The following is a 17,740-nucleotide window of genomic DNA, read 5'->3' as shown; positions in this document are numbered from 1 at the left end:
AAAGGGTCCCAGAAATGTTAGAGCATAGTTCTTAAGGGATGAAAAGATCTTATTTGGTCTCTCAGCATTTGAGGTCATGACTGAAGAAAAAATGTATTCAGTATCTATCTCCCTTGAAGCAGGAAGAAAATTGGAGCCTAGAGTAAGTTAGTCCCATGGACTGGTTACCTATGAGGATGACAGAGGAATGGTAGCTGGTGTCAGTGCAACTTTTGCATGCAGTTTCTAACTGGTTTACATGATCCCCTAATTGGGTTTATGAATATTGCTGAATGGCCCTAATCATTATTTTTTGTATTTGTATACCTTGACCTAAAGTGCTATATTTGTCTCTCTACAGTTATGATCAAAATGAGTAAAAGCACAATCAATTTCAGAACATCTATAATGCACAGTGGGTTAAACTGCTGAACTTGCTGACTGAAAGATCAGTGATTCAAATCCAGGGAACATGGTGAACTCCCACTGCTAGCCCCAACTTCTGCTAACCTTGCAGTTCGAAAACATGCAGTTGTGTGTAGATCAAAAGGCATGGCTTCTGCGGGAAGGTAATGGCACCCCATGCAGTCATGCTGGCCACATGATCTAGGAGGCACCTACTGACAACACCAGCTCTTTGGCTTAGAAATTGAGATGAACACCCCCCCCCCCCCAGAGTTGGACACAACTAGACTTAATGTCAGGGGAAAGCTTTACTTTTTATAACACTGATATGGGGCTTTTAAAAAAAAGTCAGTTTAAGACATTCTGGCTTATAATACTATTTGAGGTGGAATCGCCAACATGGGATAGCAATGTTGACGTTGGACTCACTTTGCCTCACTTCAAATCAAATTCTCTCCACCTCGGAGAAAGGCAATGCCAAATCTCCTCTATATAAATGTTGGCAAAAATCACCATAAGTATTAACATGAAGGCACATAACCACTATTTGAAGTATTATATCACATAATATAATTCCTCTGTGTGGGCTTTTCATCTAGATATTGCATTGCTTTGATCCTTACTGAGGCCATTAGGATATATTATTGCTTTATACAATGTTATTTGAAAAGGCTACATATATATTTATGGCATTTTATTGAATATTGATAAAATCCAGTGACTGTATGCTGGTAGTATAAAAGAAAGTAGGACTTCAGGTAATTGTTTAGCTCACTTGGCAACATTGAAACATAGACTTCATAAGTTTTTTTCATAAGTGACGAATGAGTGACTGGTGGAGGGAGGGAAAGAGAGAAAAGATATGCTCTACATTTGATGATGATGATGATGATAATAATACCATAATTTAATTTCTTGCCCGCCTCCTCATGGCCCAAGGTGGGTTATAGCATTACTAAAACATAAACAAACACATAATCATTTTAAAACACTCTGTAAACTACACATGTTAAAAAAATACCTCCATAAAATATGTCAATCTTAAATTCTGATAGCTGACCCAACTGTTGGAGCTCTACCAGCAGGTTGTTTCACAGTTGTGGAGCGACCAATGAAAAGCTCCTCTGGGTGGTAGTTGTCATTCGTGTTTTGGCTAGTTGGAGTAACTGCCCTTGCAGAGGACCTAAGTGTGTGGGGAAGATTGTATGGGAAAAGGCGATCCTGTAGGTAACCTTGACCTAAACCATGTAGGGCTTGAAAGGTAAGAACTAACATCTTGTACTTTGCCTAAAAACTAAGGCTATCTATGGAATGCACTTTAAAATCCAACCATTAAAATGGTACTAGAAATGTAAAATAATAATAATAATAATAAACAGATTTCATAGACCTCCTATGAATCTGGAGATCAGAGATCTTTCTTACTCAGAATGTCCCAATGTCATGATACATTTTTAAAATGTATGTATCACTTGGGCCTTAAGGTACCAGATTTCATGTGATTTTGAGAGTTAAGAGATATCTACCATGGTTAGTCCTTGGATGGGAGATTCCCAATGCATACCGAGTTCTGTAGACTATATTTCAGAGGAAGAAACTGAGAAAACCACCTCTCAGTGCTCTATGCCCAAAGAAATTGTATGAAATCCATAACCTGGAAGTCACGTACACACATACAACTTGTCTTTACAGAATAAACTCTTAAGTGGATTACTAAAGAAATTAATAAAAAAGAATTTAAGGGAACATCTCTTAACAGCTATCCCCACTTCTGTTATCTATTTTGTTCTATTCCAATCCCCCTTGTAAACAAGTACCAGTCAAATACATGACCCCTTCATATTTCTCCAAAATCCAAATACTTTCCAAGTTGGCATTTGCTGAATGTTTACCTGTTGAGAATTATTTTAGAGGACCTGAATCTTACCAACATGGTTCTTGTGTATTTGCACAGGAAATATGTTTTCATAAAGGTTCATGACACTCAGCTAGAGGTCCTTTATCTTATCACTCCACCTTGTCTTGGCAGTGCAAACTCATTTGTGTACACTATTTGGACAGTGTTGACTATGCACAGCTTTTGTCACGAGTGCAGGATGGTGTTTTGGTTTTTTGGGGTTTTTTTTAGCATGGAATAAACTTCCAGTTCTGCTTCTATACATATGTTCATATTTCAGTTTGGACCAAACATTTTGCTACCTTCCTAAATAAACAAACGTTCCACTTCGCACATCCTTCACTGTATTGATATGCTCTCCAGTCTACAAATACTGCTCCACTGTGATTTTTTTTTCCCAAAGAAAAAGTGAATACTGTTTTTGTTGCTGCCTTTTGTAGCTTGATTTTCTGTAACTGAATCCTGCCCTCTGGGGTCTTTATTCTGCCTGCTGCTCAACTGCTGCTTTGATGAGAGAAGCTTCTCGTTACCAAATTCCTCACGACCTCGACTGAATTGTGAATAGCCATTTAGCTCTTTCTGCCTCCCTTATCTAGGGAGAATGTTATGTTCCTGTAGCTCTGCCTTCCATTGCTGCAGCATTTATTTACTTTCCATTGAAAGTTACCCAACGTCTTCATGTGAATAGGTAGCAGAAAGATGCCGACAAGAAGGACCAGTCGATGGGTAAGGGATTCTGCCACAAGCAGCAAGAGGTAGTAGAGAAAGTCCTATGGATGTAGAATAAGGAGAAGGTATGTACGTAGCAGCCTAAATATCCCAAAGGCACTAGATCCTATCTGATCTTGAAAATTTAGCTGGATCAACACCTGGTTAGTACTTGATGGGTGAATATCAACAAACCCTAGTTGCTGTAGGCTATATTTTGTTGGAAGGAGCTAGCAAAACCACCTTTGAATATTCCTTGCTTAAGGAAACTCTTGGGGACACCACGTATCAGCAATCAACTTGAAGGCACATACACGTGTAAGTAGCAGATCCCAGCGAGGACACCAAACAGCATGTTATGCATTTAATTTAGCTTAAGAAAACATAGAGTACTCATTGTGATTAAGAAGAAGCTGGATCATGTCCTGTGTCTGTTAACATGTGGCAATAGGTATGTAAGATCTTTGGAGAAGCTGCTTATTGTTTGAAGGCTTTCAACCCAAGTTTCTCAACATAAGCTTTGGTTCTAAATTTCTTTGCTTTGTTGTGCCTCCGTCACTGGATTACGGATCAATGTATGCTGTGTGAGCATGTTTTCGGCGCTAACTCCATCCCAAAAACATGTGCCTATGGTTGCGAATGATCTCATTCACCTTCTAGCAGAGCATCTCCTATTAATTAATAATTCATCCATAATTGGGATGCAGCACTCAGCTCCTTAGAACATGTTTGGAGTATGAATTGTAAAACTCCCATAGCTTAAAAGGCAGTTTTGTTTTTAAAGCAGCTTGTACCCTTTTAACCTACTTGTTTTCACTCCTCCTGTCAGCAGTTCACATTTGCTTTGTGGGTGTTTTGGCTGAGTAAAAACACATTAGAATAAACATTTGTTTTGTCTTTTATCAACAGTGGTTAATGTGTTTCTCTAAATGCTTAGGTATGTTTTTGTTTCAATAGTTGTCATTGTTTTCTGCCATCTGTTAGGGCTGGGGAATCCTCCAAAGAGCACATGGTGTTAAGATGATTTGTTGTAAAGATAAAATAGGTAGATCATAAAAGAAGTATCTTGGATATTCTATTTTATTTGGAAACCATTGGAACACAATTTCAAAACGATGCACAGCTGTATATATTTTTATGCTATAATTTGGTTTTCAAGCTTTTATGTTTCTAATTAAAAAACGGAAATTGCAAAGCTATACCTGTTAATCCTCAGGGGGAAATTGTAAACATATAAAATGCTGTTAGTTATTGTTTTTAGTTTTCCTCCCTTCTTTATAGATACTCTGCACTGCATGGCTAGTTAGCCTTTGGGAGAATTTCGGTGGAGAATTTTCTCCCTACAATTTATTTGGTTTGATGTGAGATTTGTTTCCCCCCCCCCCCCCACAATGAAAATATTTATATTTTTACCTGTATTTTGTTTATTCAAGAATAGGAAAATATTGCCTATAAGGGCAGCTTATAAATATTTAAATTGAATATAAATGTAATTATTTTCTTTGTGAACAATGGATTTCCCCTGAGCATGGTATCTCTTGCTCTTTTTTCAGTCTTCCTCCTTAAGGGGTGCATCTACACCAGGCATGGGCAAACTTTCTACCTTGGGGGCTTCATGCTAGCACTCCCTGCTAGGAGGACTGGCTGCCCAGTGAAAGAAGGAAGGAAGGGAAGAAGGAATGAAAGAGAAAAGGAAGGACAAAAGGGAGGAAGGAAAGGATGGAAGGAAAAAGAGGGAGAGAGGGATGGAGAAAAGAAAGAGGGAAGGAAGGAAAGAAAAAGGGAGGAAGGAAGGGTGGAGGGGAATTGAGTGTGTTAGAAAGAGGGTGAGAGGAAAGGAGGGAGGAAAGGGAAAGAAGGAAAGTCAAAAGAAAAGGAAGGAAGGAAGGAAGGAAGGAAGGAAGGAAGGAAGGAGGAAGAGGGAGGTAAGGATGAAGGAAACAGAGAAAGAAGGAAAGACAAAAGGGAGGGAAGGATAACATGGTGGAAGGATGGATGGAAGGAAGGAAGGGTTTGGAAGGATGAAGGAAAGACAAGGAAGCAAGGAGAAGGAGGGAGAAAATGAAGGAAGGAAAAATGAAACAGTGGAAGGGAAGGAATGAGGGAGGGAGAAAAAAGAAGGAAGGGAGGGAGGGAAGAAGAAAGAGAGAGGGAAGGAGGAAGGAAAGAAAGAGAGAAAGAAGGATAAGATGTTGAGAGAGAGGAGGTCCAGAGAAAAGAGCCAAAGGGCCGTATTCAGCCCCCGATCCTGGGTGTGCCTATACCTGATCTACACTATAAAATTAATGCAGTTTGACACCACCATAACTAACAAATCATTGTTATGGAATTGTGGGAATCTTTGTTTTATAAGGTTTTTAGCTTACTCTGTCAAAGAGGACCGTTGCCTCTCCAAACTGTAACTCCAATGATTCCACAGTATTGAGCCATTGCAGTGAAAGAGGTGTCAAACTGCATTACTTCTAGATGCACCCTTGCATACATTTCTGCTTGTATTTATTTGCTGATTCTACAGTCTTGTAGATATTTACCTGGATTTTCTTTGGGGTAGGCAAGCATGCACAGGATTGCCCTATTAGCTCACTTTGCATGATTCTGCTAGAAACAGCAATCAGAGGTGGATTAACACATGTCAAAACCCTAAACTATGTTATGTCTAAAAGTCATAGCAGTATCAAAACATTATATAGTACCATGTAGTCAAACTGACATTTAAAAAAAAGTTGAGGCCCCTCAATATTTGAGCCCTCAAGCTTGTGCCAAAATCCAGCAGTGTTGTTGGCATTTAGCAGCTGAGACAGGTGAAACAAATGCGGCTTGAAGACTTAGAAAATGATCCCAACCCTCCAGCAGAAAATTGCTTTGTGCTCCTCTTTCCCTCACCACTCTTGGCTCTATCTTTCCCTCAAGGGACTGTGGAAAAATGGGGGCAGATGTTGTATGTAGCAAGCCTATACCATATTTAACACAAAAGACCAGGGAAGGAATGCAGGATATCTGTTATAAGACATGGCTATATTTTAAATATCATGGAGATTTTATCGAGCTTTGCTATTTGAAGACGTAATTATTTCAACAAAAAGCATTTGGTGAGGAGTTGTAGCAGCAAACCTGCAAAATTTCTATAATTTGTCCCACTTTAAGCATTCCAAGTTTAATTTGCTCTATGGCCCCTTTATTAATAGCTCCCCATTTAATTTACTCCATGCCCCCTTTATTAATAGCACTTTGTTTTCTTCCTTCTGCAGTCTAGGAAACGTTTCAGACTTTCTGTATTCAAGGCTGTTTAGAAATGACAAGAGAACAGTGTAGCCGTCACAGTCCCTCTGGATGGCTGCCACAGTGAGTTAACAAAGCCCAGGTTTTCTCAGGGAATGCAAGCTCCGATACCTTTATCATTTCTGTTGGGCCTATTAACACTCAAATGCCAGCGTCTCGGTTTCTGTCAGGTGTGCACAAAGGCTGTCTGTTGTCAGAGGGCTAAGCAAGAAACCTGGCCCGGTTGTGCTACCTTTCAGAGGCCAGAGCAAGAAATCTGCCATCTCATTAAGGCTGACCCAGTTCCTACCTTTCCTTGTAATAATGTTACAGAAGTGTTTAGCGATTTTATGCAAACACACTCTTAAAGTGTTGTCAAGAGAACTCCAGGTTAAGTGGTGACAGGTGCCGTTGCATTTTGCATGTATTGGCATGAACATTCTTCCCCTCCATCTCACACTTTTACGAGTCAATTAATGTAGTATTTCAGAGTAAGCTGTTTATGCCACGATGGAAATGGAATAAAGCCAACTCTAGCACTTAGAGATTCTGTTGACTTTGGGGGCCATTTTTTTCTGCTGAAGGCAGGAGAATGACAATGGTATGTGGTGTTCAGTTAGTCTTGTTTTAAATTACTGTAAGTCAAGAGCCAGAGTGGTGTCGTGGTTTGAGAATTGGATTACGACTCTGGAGACCAAGGTTTGAATCCCTGCTCAGCCATCAAAACTCACTGTCTGACCTTGGATAAGCCTCTAAGGAAGGCAAAGGCAAATTCTTCATTGAACAAATCTTGCTAAGAAAATGCCACGATATTTCACCTTAGCATTGCCATAAGTGAGAAATGGCTTGAAGGCACTCAAGCAAACTTGGATCCAACTCCAGGAAAATGGTGAGGTATAAATTCGGGATTAACATTCTAGGACTTCGGATGGATGTGCAGAACTGCAGTTAATGGCAAACCCTATTGAAAGAATGACTTATTGCGAAAGCATCCCACAGAGTTGTGCTAGAGGGCATAGGGCATGTGTACAGAGGACACCTCTCTAAACATCACTAGGATCTCCAATTATGGGTCTGCGAAATAGCACAGAATCCATTCTGTTTTTGTTCTGTTTTTCCCCCGAATGTTGGGTGCCTTTCCCCTCCCCAATTCTGTTTTCTTCCCAAAATAGTACTCAGAGTTCTGAATTATGGATCCGAACCCCCCCCCCCCCCAATCTCTCGAAACCTTCCCAAAAACAGAATGTGAAGGGGGCACCTGAAATTCGAAACGAAAACAGAACGGATTCACACATCCCTAAATTATAACTCTTTGTTCAACTTCTGATGGAAACATACCATAGAATCACCTGGAGGACCAAGGAAGTTCCTGGAGAATATTTCATTAGATGCAGGAAAATGAAGTTATGAGTACCAGTTATTGCAGAAACAGGGGTCATACTATAAATATTACTGGAATATGGCCATACAGCCCAAAAAACTCACAGCAACCCAGTGATTCCAGCCATGAAAGCTTTCGACAACACATATCAAGAAATACCGGTGGTCTCTCTTTCTTCTGCTCAGTTGTGCATCATGCTCTCCAGCATGAGTATATGAGCCTTCTGTGGATGGTCAGGATACATTTACCTTGTTACCAAAGTGTAACCAGGTGAGAGGTAGAAATGCTGTGAAATCCATCGCCTGCTATTACCATGTTTGCTCCGACATTCAATTTTGTGTCTTGCCCGATTCCTTGAGGAACATCTGCTTTAGCAGTTGCTGTATGGAATAAAGAGAGCAAATTAAAAATACCGTTGGTTTAAGTTGTGACTATTGAAAGTGCTTTCGTTTTCTGGACTGATTATTCTGTATATCATCTGAACAGCTGGTAGGGCATTCTTGCATGTTTTCACATGTTTGTGCATTGTTTGAGGGGGAAAATTTGGGAGGGGGGCAGAGAATTTTTTTGTGGGAGAGGTGAGATGCTTCAGGGGCCATGGAAGGGTATCTGGGGAAGCTTTTGGTCCTCCTGAGCTCCATGTTATCTCCTCCTGGTGTAAGCAATATAGATACATATATATGGAAAAGTGAAATGTGAATGGGGACCACTGTCATGTCCTAACTTTACCAGGGAGCTGTGTTCAATTCCACAATTGATCCTTGAGCATACCAAATAAATAATGAAGAAGGGCAATTTTTCAACATATTCAGGGTTTTTTCCCTCATTAATCTTAACCATTCAACACAATATCCCTAACAACCCCATAACAGCCACTGTGGTGTAGTGGCTTGAGTGTTGGAGTAGGACTCTGGAGACCAGGATTTGAATCCCTGCTTGACCATGGAGCCTCTGGTGGTGCAGTGAGTTAAATCACTGAGCTGCAGAACTTGGTTTCCGAATGGTCGCTGGTTCGAATCCATGGAGTGGCGTGAGCTCCCGTTGTTAGCCTCAGCTTCTGCCAACCTAGCAGTTCAAAAACATGCAAATGTGAGTAGATCAGTAGGTACCTCTCAGGTGGGAAGGTAACAGCACTCCATGCAGTTATCACCTTGGAGGTGTCTATGGACAACACCGATTCTTCGGCTTAGAAATGGAGATGAGCATCACCCCCAGAGTTGGACACGATTGGACTTAATGCCAGGGAAAGCCTTTACCTTTACTTTGACCATGGAAATCTATTGGGTGAACATGAGTAAGTCACACTCAGGTTTTGAAAAAGGCAAAGACAACCCCCTTCTTCTGGCCAAGAAAATATATTGCCTTAGGGTCTCCATAATTTGGAAACAATAATATAATGCCCTTCCACACGTCTTAGGTTGAAGTGAAGGCTTCTCTTAAAAAGAACACAGCGAGCAACACAAGAGAAAGAACACTGCCCTTGGGATTCTTTAATTGTTGGGTTAAAGTATAACAGTAACAAGCGATGAGTGGGTGAGTTTGGTGCCAAATTGGGAAGGATCCCTTGCAGATATGAAAGAATAATCATGCTTTAGGGCTGTCGCTCAGAGGAGGGGAGAGGTGGGCCAGTCAACAGCATAATGAGGAATTGTGTTCCAGTTGCTCCATGGCTGTTTCCTAGCAGCTGTGGAATTTGTCAAGATAGCAAAGCCCTTGAAACTTGTGTTTAGCATTTTTTTTTTGGAGCCAAGAACTGTGTTTTAAGTGGACAGCCCTGCCAACAGGCATGCCTCTTGTCAATAAAGATATGACTTAAGCATACATTGTATTGAGTTTTCTATTATCTGCCAAACCCTAAAATGCTGTGTGGGCTTTCGCAATACTCCCTGCTAAGTAAACTTGGAAACAGTGACTGGAGAGAAGAAATCAGAAGAAGTACTGTTATGGAGTGCTTGGAAATGAAAAGCAATTATAATTAAAAGGATTACTCTTGCGCATAACAGTGAAAAATTAAGATACCAGGCAACCATCCAGCTATTTGTTTTTAAAGGAGTTACTGAAGTTACCAGTCTTTCTTTGTGATGCATATGATGGACATATCAATTTATATTTCTCCGGGTTCACTGCTTGTATGTTGGAAATAGGAGAATGTATGAAGAAAATGACTATAAAAACACAAGAGGAGCGAGAATGCTTCCTCTTCAAATGTCTCTGTCACTGACCACAGGCAGCCATTCCTTTGCCAGAGATTCCTTGTATGTGGTACCAAAGCAGGATTTCCTTCCAATTCACTGCCCATGTTTTCAAAATTATAATAATTTTTACATTAAATGCAAAAACCTATCTGTCATCTTGAGTTTGTGCTTTAATGCTCACTTTTCAACTGAGAGGATGGCTGTCTTCTAAATGTGTGTGGGAATATCTGAATCGTGAATGTCTTATTTCCTGGATTATTTCATTCTCTACATTGATGTGATCCATGTCTTGTGTTTGGCATATAAACTCTAGGGAATCTAAGTGGAATCTAAGTGTCTATTCGCATAACAAATATGTACCCATATGCTCGTATGTGCTCATTCATGTTCTAAAAGAAAGCTATGTCAAGTTCCCTCTCAGTCTGGATCTACACTGCCCTGTATCCCAGGATCTGATCTCAGATTATCTGATTTGAACTGGATTATGTGAGTCTATACTGTCCGATAATCTGGGATGAGATCCTGGGATATAGGGCAGTGTAGATCCAGCCTTAGGGATTTGATTTTTTGTAAAGTCTTGTTCTTTACATTATACATAAATCTAGTAGGGGATTTCTCTATTTATAGCACACAGGGCTTTTAAAATGTGAGCTAGGGTCTACACATGGCCTATGCATGTTGTTTTCCCCCAGATATATCTTGTTTCTGAAGAGTAGAGACATTACACTGGCAATGAAGATCCGCATAGTTAAAGCAAGGGTATTCCCCGGAGTAACCTATGGTGTGAGAGCTGGACCATAAGGAAGGCTGAGCGCAGGAAGATAGATGCTTTTGAACTGTGGTGTTGGAGGAAAATTCTAAGAGTGCCTTGGACCACAAGAAGATCCAACCAGTCCATACTTCAGGAAATAAAGCCTGAATGCTCATTGGAGGGAAGGATAGTAGAGGCCAAAATGAAGTACTTTGGCCACATCATGAGAAGACAGGAAAGCTTAGAGAAGACAATGATGCTGGGGAAAAATGGAAGGAAAAAGGAAGAGGGGCCGACCAAGGGCAAGATGAATGGATGGCATCCTTGAAGTGATTGGATTGGCCTTGAAGGAGCTGGGGGCGGGGACAGCCGACAGGGAGCTCTGGTGTGGACTGGTCCATGAGGTCATGAAGAGTCGGAAATGACTGAACGAACAAACGAACAACAACAACATCTACTTTTTGTACTGAGTATACCATGCATTTCCTTTTAACTTTTGTTTTCATATATTTTAAAAAATATTATACTTAGTTTTAAGTAGTTGTGAGTCACTTTAAATCTTGCACCAAGATAAAGGCCAGGATATCAATCAAACAAATTAATAATTGTGGATGTCTATGAGTGACTAGCCAAAGAGATGGAGTAGACTATGTAATCTAGACTAGAAGTATATTTGAATTACCAATGACCCATGCCTTGTAATGCGAGAGCACAGAATCATTTACAAGGAGGGACGTTTTCAAAAGTCAGCTTGTCTCTGGCTTATTTCTGAAAATTGTTTAAACCAGTGCTGTCAAACTTTGAATGTGTCATTGACCACATAATTCGCAAAATTTTCCATCTTACTACCAACTCATGCAGTTTCGTTTCCAGTTGCGGTATCATAGATTCAATTCACACCACTTGACTCTTATTCAAGAAACACCGTGAGAAATGAAAGCCACTTCATGTCGTGTTCCTCAGTTTGGAGAAACCATTCAAATGTATCCCTCATGAAGTTATTTGGTACGCATTACAACAACACACTGTTCCTGAAGAACTGGTCAACTGGGTCTGTATTCTGTATAGCGATCCAAAACGCAGGGTGCAGGCTGCTGCTGGCACATTGTCAGAGTTCCCCATCACTGCTGGTGTACATAAGGGCTCTGCCCTCTCTCCCCTCCTTTTCACTGTTGTAATGGATGCAGTTACTAGAGATCTGCAGAAACCGACACCTTGAACTTTGCCGTATGCTGACGATGTAATGCTTGCTTCTGAGAACAAGGAAGAACTTGAATGTCAAGTGCAAGCATGGTGTGATTGGTTGGAGCAATTCAGTCTTCACCTCAATGTCAAAAATATGGAGTACTTGACAACCAACGAGCAGGAAACTGGTACCATCCAGGTGGACGGAGTGGATCTCCCAAAAGTCAATATCTTCAATATCTTAAAAAACTTAAACTTCTATGATTCCATCGCATTGAGCCATGGCAGTTAAAGTGATGTCAAACTGTATTAAGTCTATAGTGTAGATCCATCATACACCTAATACCTCAGATAGGGTGCAAGCATGACAGTTAAAATGGAAAATATAGTGGTATAATTGCATAGTGTGAAACCTCCCTCTCCCTTGAAAACATTTTTGCATTGCATGATCTCCATTCAGTTCTGGTCCTCAAAATAGATTATTTGACTCAGAATCCTTTTAACTGTTTTGATTTCTTCACTTTGTGGATCATCAGATTCTCTTAAAAAACAAAGTAGCTCCTAAAGGCTAGATGTCTTCCCACCATCAGTTTACACATTGCGGATCCCACTTAAATGAATGGAGATTTCACCACTACAGCATTTTGTGATTTGCACTCCTTATCTGTTCTGGGGTGCTTCCTGATGTGCTGAGAAAATTGCTGCTCTGGCATTTCCATCCTCTTCCTAACTTGCATAGAATTGATAATGCTTGTTAACAGGCATTCCTTTTGCGCACATGATTTCCCTTCTTCTCATATGAAATTAAACAGATGTGGTATAAAGATTGCAGAGTGAAATAAGTGCCCCAAAGTGTTGGCAGGATAATGTGACAGTATGAGGATGTTTTCCACTGTTTAGTTCCTCACAGTTATCTAGGTAATGTGACTCTGCAAAACTTTATTTGCCAGAAGTGCTTGATCATCATAATTTCTTTTTCTCACTGACAAGCAAAGATGTCTGAACATGAAGTGATGGCTAAGTTTACCAGTCAGCCTCCAAGTGAAAGAAGAAAAACAAAAAAAAATTAGCCTGTTCACACCAAATTAATATGATTTATTGATAAGCCCTTACGCCATATTATAATACCAAACCACAAGATTTGATAAGACTTGACTTCACTCTATGTAGTAAGTTAAAATAAGGCGCATATAACAATACAGTAAATAAATATGACAAAACTGAAGAAATACATCATATATTGTTATTGAAATAAGTGAATTGGTCTCAAAGTATTTAAGATATTATCTGAATCTTTCTAATAAGTACTGTATATGAGCAACATGAATAGTTGCAATAGTCAACCACCACATTTGAAGAGATTAGGAGCACAGGATCCCCATGAAAGTGAAAAATGACAAATAAAGAAACTGCTAAATTTTTACCCAAGAAAACACCTCTCTATGAATTTCTAGATCTTCCAGCCTGACTTCCAGTATGGTCAGCTTCCACTGGAGATGTTGGACACAGTGTCTCACTGGAAAACCTAGAGATTTCTAGCGATAATATTTTTAATCAGATGGGTGAATAATCAAATTCTCAAAAGGAATTAATCAAATTGACTGCAATTCTTTTCTGTATTCTGCTTTTAGTAAAACCAAAATATATTTTTAAAATACTTGCTACTGGATTTCACTGTCTTTGTTCATGTTGATTTGTTCTTCAAAGACTTCAGTGAAATTGCAATGATTTTATTTTGTATTCTTCAGAATTTTGGACCCAGCTAAACATTGTGTGGCTCGGGCTGGCAGTTCTACCTGAAGTGAAGTCTGATACAGAAAATTATTTGAAGGTATACTGGTGCTCATGTTCTGCTTAAAACAGTAAAGTTTGCTGTATTGCACCTTTATATACAAATTATGTTCCATTTACTAATTTTGCATGATAGTTTCTTTGAACCGGTAAAACGTTCCCACCTTGGGATTTTACTCTTCACTTTCTCAAACAGAGATGCAGGCAAAAGTGTACACATTCAACTGTGAGAAGAGGAAATCCCCTTAGGGCCATAGTTTTGGAGCAGGAAACATATATAATAGCAGGGCACATGGATCACTATTGAGACACGGAGGGTCCAAGTTTAAATTCAATAAAACTTCACCGTTAAGAAACTTTGTTCTACAGAAACTTTGGAAGTGTTTTCCCTTGACCATTTAGTGCAGATTCAAGCTAACTACAAAATGCAGTGGCTAGATCATGTATGCCACAAAGTACACCGCATATGATATAAGGACTTTGAACTGTGTGTAACCACCATCTGGGCTGCAAACTGGTTCCAGGATTTCATCTGCACATTGAAACCTTTTCCTTCAATACTAATTTGAAACTGACCTAAGTGGTTCGTGTAGATGTGCCCCTCATCTCCCATTCCTTTCCCACTGATGTATCATCTTTGGGGACTGACAAGAAGAAAATTTAAAAAACCCAAGTGCATATATTTATATTGCTTGTCATGAGAAGCCAAAGTAAAAAAAAATCTGATATATTAAATAATTTATTATTAATTTCTCTCCGTGTGCCTTATGAGCCTTGGGAACTCACCTTTGCTCAGCCAGATGGAACAACCTGAGTTAACAACATGACATAAATCATTCCGTTGTGGTCTTTTGGAATTTCCTGTTCCTGGCACCTTTAGTGCCCTGGAGCTGTCCACATTGTAATCCAAGGATGGGAATCTCTGCTCCCTAATGAGAGGGTGGGATGCGTTTTATCACTTGGGTTCCCAGAAGGACCCGATGATCTCAGGCCTGGGGCATGTGTCTTGTTTCCTTCATTTGAGGTTGATGGGCTTGTCTTATCACCTGTACTTGGCCACTCTTTTCTGTGTTATCCTCGGGAACTAATGGTTAAAACAGCAAAGGTTTGCTGACGATTTGGTATCTGTACAGGAGGCAGAAGGCATTTTTGGATAGAATGGATCAAAATCTCTCGGTTGTGAATCAGGAGAGGAATTTAGCAGACATTCACCTTTGAATCAAACACCCTTTAGTCCCCTTCCCTTCCTGGCTTACTATAACCACTTGTTTATAAATATGACACTGTCAAAAAGCCTATAGTTTCAAAGTCATTTGGCAATAAGAAACAGAACTGTGTAGGAAGTGATTTGATCAAATTATTTTTGTGAGGGAACTGAGAAACTTAGCTTCTATTGTTATGGGACTGAAGAAGACGGAAATAGCTTTGACAAGGAAGGGAGGCAGAATGGAGTCTGTTTGCATTGTTTTTAGAGAACGTTTTGATTGAAGCTATATTTTTCAACATTTCTGTCTGCAACAGGGATATTGATAGTGGTGATATTTCCAGTGTGGCAGTAAATTTCAGCAAGTTTTGAATTTCAAGCAAAGCATATAACCACTCAGCAGAGGTAGAGGGATGATTGGTATATGGATTTATGTTAGTTGGTTATATTACAATTTAAAATGCACTTAACCCTTGCTATTTCTGAAATGTTGTTCACCTAATTTCTTCCTTTGACCTTCTGAGCTAGCATCGCCACTTGCAAATGCTCGATCATTAAACACTGTTTTAATCCATATACTCAACTATTATCTGACATCATAGGTGCTTCTAGGTTTCAAGTGCATGTTATAAAATCAGCAACACAACATACACTCTTGTCATTTTATGTTTGCATTTTCTTCATCACATTAATTTGTTTGTCAGCAGCCATTAGTTGCTGAGATTGTTTCAAGAGGACTCTTATCTGTGGGATACTAGGTTCTCAGCTCTGTCCTTATCTCTTGTTATCATTTGTCTGCTGGTCTGCTTAGTAGCAAGCAAATATAAAGAGTCTAAAGGAATTCAGTAACAAAGTGTGTTTGTGTGTGTGTGTGTTGAGGAGGGGGGGGGGTTCAAGTTGGTAATAGAACCCATGCATTTGTATAGGGTTTCTTTAGGCAAGAAATATTCAGAGGTAATTTTGCGAGTTATTTTCTCTGAAATATAGCCTACAGCAAATGGGATCCATTGACAATATCCCATCCAAATATTAAACAAAGCTGGCCTTGCTTAGTTTCCAAAATTTGATGGGATCTAGTTGTTAAATCATCCTGAAACAATGGTTTGCTCTTCATCTGAATCTACCTAATTTAGGTGTTTAAATTCTTACTTTCTGCATTTACAATGGGATTGCAAAACATTGGAAGCACTTACTGGTATTTATGCATTACAAAGGGATAAGTAAAATTCATTGATCTTTTTGTTGCACATTTTATGGAACTCAGTCAAGATATGGATTGTGAATAATATCTATTCAGGATTATTGACACTGATGTGCATGGTTGTTGCTGATATTGGAATTTAAGAAGCTGCCTCACACAGGACCTCATCACATTGATCTTCAGCTCCATCCTAGGACCCTGCCAGGACGTAGTTTGCCAGAGCCCATCAAATAATGCAGGACTACTTCTGGTGTGGCTCCATCCTGGAAATGTCCTAGGATGGAGCCCTGAGAACATGGGAGGCTTCTCGTGTTATCATTGGGAGGGGGTGGGGAAGCTGGGCAGCAACGCCTTTCCCCATGGGATGATGATGTGAGTGATGCGGGACATGGGGCGATGGTTTCCCCCGCTGCCCACCAGATTTGCCCTACTTCCCCATGGTTCCCTCTTCCGTTCCCCAGCTTGAGGACCTCTATCTGATGAGGTCCACAGTCAGCCTGTTTAGCCCTGATCACCTTCCATTAGTGTACTGACTGAAAGTGGCTCATGATGGCTCCAGAAAAGTGGCATCCCCAACTCTATTAGGAAACACTATGGATTGAACCTGAAAACTGTTTCCAATGGAGGCATGGACTCTAAAATGCCACTACGCTTCTCCCCCTGATTTTTTGGTCCCTTGCCCAACTAGCCTTAATCTACATTGCCATACTAGTAATGTTTAATGTTAATCAGGACTGCTTCTTAAGTGAACGTTTCTCACCAACCCCAGTTCTGTGTTCAAAAAACTACTGAATTGCTAACCTTGATAGCCATTCATAGCCATATTCATAGCCACAGCCCTTTTGTGCCCAACATAATTTATGTTTTTTTTTAATAATGCTGGGCATCTAACTTTGAAAGAAATGGTGTGTGTGTGTGTGTGTGTGTGTACACATTCACACACACACACACACACACACATAGAGGAGACTAAAACACACAAAAATTGACATAAAATACTCAATAGGAACAAGAATTGAAACAAGAAACATTACCAGTGCTCAATGTACCTTTCAGCCTACTGTGCCTTTCTTGAAGTAAATAATAAATAATAATCAAGCTGGAATTTTTTGAAAGGTCATTCTAAGCATGTGTATTTGTTTTCCTGTTTTCGTACCACAAAAAGCATGGACATTTAAGGTTTCAAACAAAGCCATAAGTCTCAGAAGTATACTATTATCTTCCAAATATGAGCAGTTCTCAAAAAAACCCCAAAAACAAACAACAAAAGCCAACTATCTCAATTTCGTTACACTGAGATATAGGTAAGCCATAGGTACTTATATTAGTTGGCACCTCCTGAAATGTTCTTGTGTTCAGTGAAGCTAACTTTAGTTAGGTTGGACCCGGTAACATGTTCAGGACAGTTTATGAAGTTAGAACAATGGTGGGAATCATGTGGCTTTCCAGATATGGTTGAATTGCCAATGGTGAGGAATGGTGGGAGTTGCAGGTCAATAGCATCTGGAGGTGTGTGTGATCTGCAGCCCTGATATAAGCCATCCTTGAACAGCACTTACATAGTACAATGTTAGCTAACTGTTCTTGCTTGATATCAGCAAATAGATGCCTGTAGCTATAAGATTACTACTTGTCCCAGGGGGTTATTGGATGTGGGTGGCCACTGATTCGTTACAATAAGCTTTACTAACTGCACACTCAAGAACAATTTTAAAGTGCCAAGAAAAGGGATTTCCTTCCCCCCAGAATTGTGAGCAAACAACTACAAATGGAAGAACAAGGAGC

At 39.9% G+C, this 17,740-nt stretch overlaps 1 protein-coding gene across 6 annotated transcripts in view; it reads left to right on the top strand.

Moving 5' to 3' along the window:
* LYPD6B (LY6/PLAUR domain containing 6B) overlaps positions 1–17,740 on the top strand; it is an 89,678-nt gene that overhangs the window by 26,016 nt on the left and 45,922 nt on the right. The window contains exon 1 of one of the 6 annotated variants that reach the window (XM_060776467.2): positions 2,903–3,007. The exons of 3 other annotated variants lie outside the window; for them this stretch is intronic. In XM_060776467.2, the coding sequence (XP_060632450.2) occupies positions 3,004–3,007 (4 nt within the window). In that variant the 5' untranslated portion in view covers positions 2,903–3,003. 2 more of the 6 variants (XM_060776509.2, XM_060776498.2) reach the window with 2 other exon arrangements.

This window comes from Anolis sagrei, chromosome 1 (genome assembly GCF_037176765.1).
Source record: "Anolis sagrei isolate rAnoSag1 chromosome 1, rAnoSag1.mat, whole genome shotgun sequence".
Taxonomy (NCBI): domain Eukaryota; kingdom Metazoa; phylum Chordata; class Lepidosauria; order Squamata; family Dactyloidae; genus Anolis; species Anolis sagrei.
This window is presented reverse-complemented; position numbering and strand designations above follow the sequence as displayed.